We start from the raw sequence: 7,109 nt of genomic DNA on the forward strand, positions 1-7,109 counted from the left end.
TATATATATATATAATTATCATATCTTATTATTTAAGCAGCAACAACAGCAATAATTTAAAAAAAAACATCTTATTATTTGGATCCCATTAGATGCCCTGTGGGACCATCCTGCAAGTTTTAATGTGACTGGACCTGACGCCACAGCTGGCATCTTTGCTACTTATCCTGGAAACCATCTCACCCTTGTCAACGGTTTCTTTGATCAGGTAGTCTTTTGAAATGCAAACTGGTTTTATACACAAATTTTAAGAACAGAATATAGATGGGATTCCCTCTTACATTTCATTTTTACCACACAGATTATTGGCACAGCAGCACTGATAGTTTGCATTCTGGCCATTGTGGATCCTCACAACAACCCTATCCCCCAAGGGCTGGAGGCCTTCACTGTGGGATTTGTGGTTCTGGTCATTGGATTGTCTATGGGCTTTAATTCTGGCTATGCAGTGAATCCTGCCAGAGACCTCGGACCACGTCTTTTCACCGCTATAGCTGGTTGGGGGAGTGAGGTTTTCACGTCAGTGGACAGATTTTAACTACTTTTCCTTCACATTGCCTTTACAGTGATCCCTACTAACACTTACTAACTCTTATTCTGTCTCTGTCCAGGGTTAGACAAGGCTGGTTCCTGGTCCCTGTTTTTGCTCCATTCCTCGGTACCTTCATTGGTGTAATGATATACCAGCTGATGGTTGGTTTCCACATGGAAGGGGAAGTACGTGACAGGAAAGAGAGCACAGAGCAGGAGACTGTCCGACTCACCAATGTGACTTCCAAAGACAACTCCAGAGAGGCTGTGAAAGAAAGAAATGAGTGTTAGTCCGTTAGAGAGATGTCACTTAAAAAAAACATGCACTAAATACATAGTATCCCACCCTCACTTACTTCCTGACACAACTATTGTTCTCAAACAATTGTTTCTGTTGGGACTTCTCCCCAGATAGATGTCAGGTTACCTTCTGTACAGTTGCATGTTTATGTGTCATAGTTTAGAGACTGACTGTGTGAATTGAAATATGAATTCAGAAGCAAAGAATTACATTAATTCTTTTATGACATGAACTTTCAGATTTTAGTATCTACAACACCAGACTTAACAGTATTGTATGCTTTACACCAATTTAATTTTAGATAATCTTTTTATGGAGTTTTACATACTTTATATTCTGTATATACTTAGTTAGATTAAAATATTTTTAAAAATCCTGTTCTGTGCTTTTCTCAGCCCATTTCAGTGGGATATTAAAACAATCAAACATAAGCATGTTCAAACATTTGTCTATCTTGTCTATATAATGAAAGTAGTACATTTCACTTAATGTAGGCGCCACTCAGTGACATTATCATACCTGTGCAAACTGTTGCCTCTGTTATCTTGGGTAGAGAGATTGTAGCGAGGGTTATAGGGCTATAATCTTTCTACCCTTTACAAAGACAGTCTTGAAGCAACTAAATCTGCTTCTTTCTTATATCCACACACATTTAATTTTTGACCAAATTTTCTAAATAAATGTTATTTAAAGATATTAAATTCCATTTCCATGCTTGAAACTAGTGTGAAAAAAAGTCTTATTTCATAGAAACATATTGCCTACGTTCATCGGTGTCTATTGATGGGTGTGTTTTTTATATCCTTTTTGTCCTTTACTAGGTGCCAGACTGGACAGTGACTCTTTAAATTTTGTATGTAGGTTGAGGGGAAATGCTTTTGAATGATTGCAGTAAAGTTCTCCTTTTTTGTTTTTGCATAACGTAAGTGTGGTTCATGTTACTCTCCTGATATTCCTTTTTCCTGTTTGTCAGAAGTGCTTCTCATTTCTGAACGTGACTGTACTCTGATTACATGAGATAAAAAGTACAAAACATTGTCATAAAAATAAGCTAAAGTGACACATAAAGGTTCACTTCTCAGACAGACTAGCTTGCGCCTATCCCCTTCTGACAAACTAAATATATATCTTACAATAATGAACAATTGTGGGAGCAATGTATAAAAGAGTAATTCAGTACTTTGCCCTTCATACTCACTGTTTTCACTATAGCTAGGGCTACCAACAACGCCACCTTTGGAATTTCACCCAAAGAAATAAGTACTAACACCAGTAAGGTACACAGGTTTGTTCCACTAATATGAGGCAGGAGATGTGATTTCACAATTAAAAGTTATACTTCGTTACTCAAAGAAAACTTTTTTAAAAACTCTACACATTCAACCATAACGGGAATGGGGGTTGGTGTTCAGAACTGAGGATGGTCAACTTGACGGGGAGACGATTTCAACAAATAAAAAAGATAAATAGATCACCCCAGACACTTGTGAGCATGCACTCAACTGCGAAGAGAATCTGGCACCAACCACACACACAGCACATAATAACAGTCAGCTGGGAAACCCTCCACCACCTTCAGCTCTCAGCCTGGAAGCAAAAGGGATGAAATTAGCAGGTTTATACACAAAAAAAGGATAAATTATACGTTAAACTTAATATTAACAAAATCCTTTCACAATTTACCTAACAACCGTTCCTTAACAAAAACTACAAAAGTTAAACAATACTTGATAAAATAAAAACAGTTCAAAATGAACCCCACCTCAGACACACAACCCATATACATTAAAATATTTAAGGCCCGGGTTAGGGAATCAAACTCAGTCGCTGCTCAACCAGCAGAATTTGTGCTTGTTTGTGCTTTTTCTGCCTTTAGGATTGTATTTTCTCTCTTCACTCACTAAGGTTAATTATGGAGTTCCACAGGGTTCAGTGCTAGGACCAGTTCTGTTTACATTATACATGCTTCCCTTAGGCAGCATCATTAGAAGGCATAGCATACATTTTCACTGCTATGCAGTTTACACTCAACTTTATCTTACGATGAAGACAGATAACACACACCAATTAGTTAAACTGCAGGAATGTCGTAAAGACATAAAGACCCAGATGAACTCTGATTTTCTGCTTCTTAATTCAGATAAAACTGAGGTTATTGTACTTGGCCCTGAAAATCTTAGAAATATGGTATCTAACCAGATTCTTACTCTGGATGGCATTACCTTGTCCTCCAGTAACACTGTGAGGAATCTTGAAGCCATTTTTGACCAAGACATGTCCTTCAATGCAAATATTAAACTAATATGTAGGACTGCTGTCTTCTATTTATGCAATATCTCTAGAATTAGAAATATCCTGTCTCAGTGTGATGCTGAAAAACTGGTTTATGCATTTATTACTTCTAGGTTGGACAACTGTAATTCATTATTATCAGGATGTCCTAAAAACTCCATGAAAAGCCTTCAGTTAATTCAAAATGCAGCAAGAGTACTGACAGTGACTAGAAAGAGAGAGAATATTTCTCCGATACTGGCTTCCCTCCATTGGTTCCCTGTTAAATCCAGAATTGAATTCAAAATCCTGCTCCTCACATACAGTGATATGCAAAAGTTTGGGCACCCCTGATAATTTACATGTTTTTCCTTCATAAATCATTGGTTGTTTGGATCAGCAATTGCATTTAAAGATATCATATAGCAGACAAACACAATGATATTTGAGAAGTGAAATTAAGTTTATAGGATTTACAGAAAGTGTGCAAAATTTACTTAAACTAAATTAGACAGGTGCATAAATTTGGGCAGCCTTGCTGTTTTATTGTTTTGAATACCTTTAGCACTGATTATTGAAACATAAAATTTGTTTGGTAAGCTTATTGACCCTTGACCTACATACACAGGTAAATCCAGTCATGAGAAAGGGTATTTAGAGTGGCCAATTGCAAGTTTTTCTCCTCTTTGCATCTTCTCTCGAGAGTGGCTACATGGGAGCCTTAAAACAACTCTCAAATGACCTGAAAACAAAGATTGTTCAACATCATAGTTTAGGGGAAGTATACAAAAAGCTATCTCAGAGATTTCAACTGTCAGTTTCCACTGTGAGCAACATAGTGAGGAAATGGAAGACCACAGGGACGGTTCTAAGGCCGGAAGTGACAGGTCAAGGAAAATCTTAGATAAGCAGATGCAAATAATGATGAGAACAGTCATAGTCAACCCACACACCAGCTCCAAAGACCTGCAACATCATCTTCCTGCAGATGGTGTCACTGTGCATCGTTAAACTATTCAGCGCACTTTGCACAAGGAGATTCTGTACGGGAGAGTAATGCAGAAGAAGCCTTTTCTGCACACATGCCACAGAGTCGCTTGAGGTATGCTAAAGCACATTTGCACAAGCTTCATTTTGGAATAAGGTGCTGTGGACTGATGAAACTAGAGTTATTTGGGCATAACACGAGGCCATACACGTGGTGGAAACAGAACACAGCTTTCCAAGAGAAACACTTGCTGCCCACAGTAAAATGTGGTGGCGGTTCCATCATGCTGTGGGGCTGTGTGGCCAGTGCAGGTACTGGGAATCTTGTTAAAGTTGAGGGTCGCATGGATTCCAGTTGATATCAGCAGATTCTTGAGAACAATGTTCAAGAATCAGTGACAAAGTTGAAGTTGCGCCATGGCTGGATATTTCAACAAGACAATGACCCTAAACACTGCTCAAAATCTACTAAGGCATTCATGCAGAGGAACAAGTACAACATTCTGGAATGGCCGTCTCAGTCCCCAGACCTGAATATTATTGAAAATATATGGTGTGACTTAAAGCAGGCTATCCATGAAACCATCAAACCTGTCAAATCGTTACACTTCTCAAATATCATTGTGTTCATCTGCTATATGATATATTTAAATGAAATTGCTAATCCAAACAACCAATGATTTATGAAGGAAAATCATGAAAATTATCAAGGGTGCTCATACTTTTGTAATAACACTGTACAACGTCTTAAATAATCATGCCCCATCTTATCTTAATGACCTTATAGTACCACATAACCCCATTAGAGCACTTTGCTCTTTAGTTAGGGCTGGATCAGGTGACCCTGAATCCTCCTTTAGTTATGCTGCAATAGGTGTAGGCTGCTGGGGGATGCCCGTGATGCATTGAATTTTCTTTTTCAGTCACCTTTCTCACTCACTATGTCTTAGCAGACCTCTCTGCATTGAATCATACTTGTTATTAATCTCTGGCTCCCTTCCACAGCATGTCTTTATCCTGTTTTCCTTCTCTCACCCCAACCAGTCGTGGCAGATGGCCCCGCCCCTTCCTGAGCCTGGTTCTGCCAGAGGTTTCTTCCTGTTAAAAGGGAGTTTTTCCTTCCTGAAAACAGCCTATATTTTCAAATGGATAGGTTTATACCTTTTTCTTTTTTCTGTCTTGATGACAGATGTTAACATCTGAATTTTATTGAGTCGGCCTGTTTTTTTGGGTTTTTTTTTTTCTGCATTAGCTGGCTTCACAGTTGGAAATAACTATTATGACAACAGCCGTTATCAGCTTTCTTATGTTACTTTTTCCGTTTCAGACACTCTTTGCGCTCATAAGGTGCCTTTCATGCATCACATGACTCTTCTTCAACACAAACTAATCCCTAGGAGGGCGATCTACACCAGAGACTTTGATAAAATGTACACTACATGCCCCAATTTTTTCCAGTTATTTATTACAATTCAACTTGTTTAAGTCCAGTGAATAGCTTGAAATGGTACAAAGGGAAGTGGTGAACTGCCAGAGGTTTAAAAAAAAGTAACGTTAAAAGTGAAAAATTCTGTACATGTCCAAACTATACAAAAGACCTTTTACAGGGAACACAAAATGGGTTAACAATTTAAAGCTGTTCTGCAGCAATGGTTGATCGAACCTTGAAAGCTGGCGCTACTAATTCCTACAGGTGTTCCAACTTTTCTGGATTACTTACAACCCCCTCTTGTCTGCACAAAAGCAGTGTTGGAACAGACTGTGGTACCATACCCTTGTGAGCATCAGGTGAACAGTATTGTATTGCAGGAAAGAGGCAAGTAACAATGGAAGAGAGACACACCATCATAACACTTAAAAATGTAGGTCTTTCCTAAAGAGAAACTGCCAAATTCAAGGTGTCAGTACAATTTCCTTCACCATCAAAGGCACTCAGAAACTGGTCCAAACTCTGACAGGAAGCCAGAACTGATAATACAAAGCCACAACTGAATCAGAGGACAAATTTCTGAGAGTTAACAGCTTGCGTGATAGGTGGCTCACAGGGCAACACTTTCAAGCACAGTTTAATAGTGGTCATAGTAAACAAGTCTCAGGTTCAACTGTGAGGAGAAGACTTTAAGTTGCAGGTTTGACAGGACGAGTGTGATGGTTTGGGGCTGTTTTGCTGGATTCAGGGTCATTGTCTTGTACAGAGTCAGAGGCACCCTGAACCAAAATGGCTACTGCGGCATTCTGCATTGCCATGCAATACCCTCTGGTATGCACCTACTTGGTCAGAGGTTCATCCTAAAGCAAGATAATGACCCAAAGTCCAAGCTAAGCCAGAATTACCTCAGGAAAAGAGAACAAGATGGTAAGTTTGAAAAGATGGAGTGTCTAGCACAGTCTCCAGACTTAAACCCCATCGAGCTGGTTTAGGATGAAATGGACAGAAGAGTGAAAGCAAAGCAACCTACAAGTGCCACACGTTTATGGGAACTTCTGCAACACATGTCGGAAGAATTTTCTGAAGAATATTTGATTTCTATTGTAGAACGAAAGCCACGGGTGTGTTCAGCTGTTATTTCTGCCAAAGGTGGCTACTTTGATCTGTCAAAAGTTTAGAATACATTTTGGTCTATAAATTGATTCAACAATTTCTTTTTTTTTTAAACTCCAATTGCTTATTTGTATCATGCTTTCATTAGAGACATTAATCTGCAGAATTTTCAATAAAAAAAAGACTGGAAAAATTGGGGTGCTCTAAAACCTTTGACTGGTAGTGTATATACAAAAGTCTATAACTGTGGCAAAAAGATGAGATTAATCCAGCAGAAAATCATTAATCTAGTGATCTAGGAAACACTGGTAAAATAAACATTGCAATTTTATTATCAGAACACTGAGTGCGCTCTCAATGCTGCTCTTTCTTCTTAAAATGATAGCTGGACATCATAGCTCTGAAACTTAAAAATGAAAACATTTAAACATTAAATGTTACCGTCCCTTAGATTTGAAGAGGTGCTCGTGAGGTTTT

At 38.5% G+C, this 7,109-nt stretch overlaps 1 protein-coding gene across 1 annotated transcript in view; it reads left to right on the forward strand.

Annotated features, from left to right (window-relative positions):
• The window catches only part of LOC102208551 (aquaporin-3-like), a 5,017-nt gene extending 3,523 nt beyond the window's left edge, over nucleotides 1-1,494 (forward strand). The window contains exons 4-6 of the mRNA XM_005722349.1: nucleotides 55-208; nucleotides 302-519; nucleotides 612-1,494. Coding sequence (XP_005722406.1) covers nucleotides 55-208; nucleotides 302-519; nucleotides 612-822 — 583 coding nt within the window. The 3' untranslated portion in view covers nucleotides 823-1,494. The remainder of the gene's footprint in view (nucleotides 1-54; nucleotides 209-301; nucleotides 520-611) is intronic.
• Nucleotides 1,495-7,109: the final 5,615 nt, after the last annotated feature.

The sequence above is a fragment of the Pundamilia nyererei genome, unplaced genomic scaffold (genome assembly GCF_000239375.1).
Source record: "Pundamilia nyererei isolate P.nyererei 1_Seehausen unplaced genomic scaffold, PunNye1.0 scaffold00006, whole genome shotgun sequence".
Classification (NCBI taxonomy): domain Eukaryota; kingdom Metazoa; phylum Chordata; class Actinopteri; order Cichliformes; family Cichlidae; genus Pundamilia; species Pundamilia nyererei.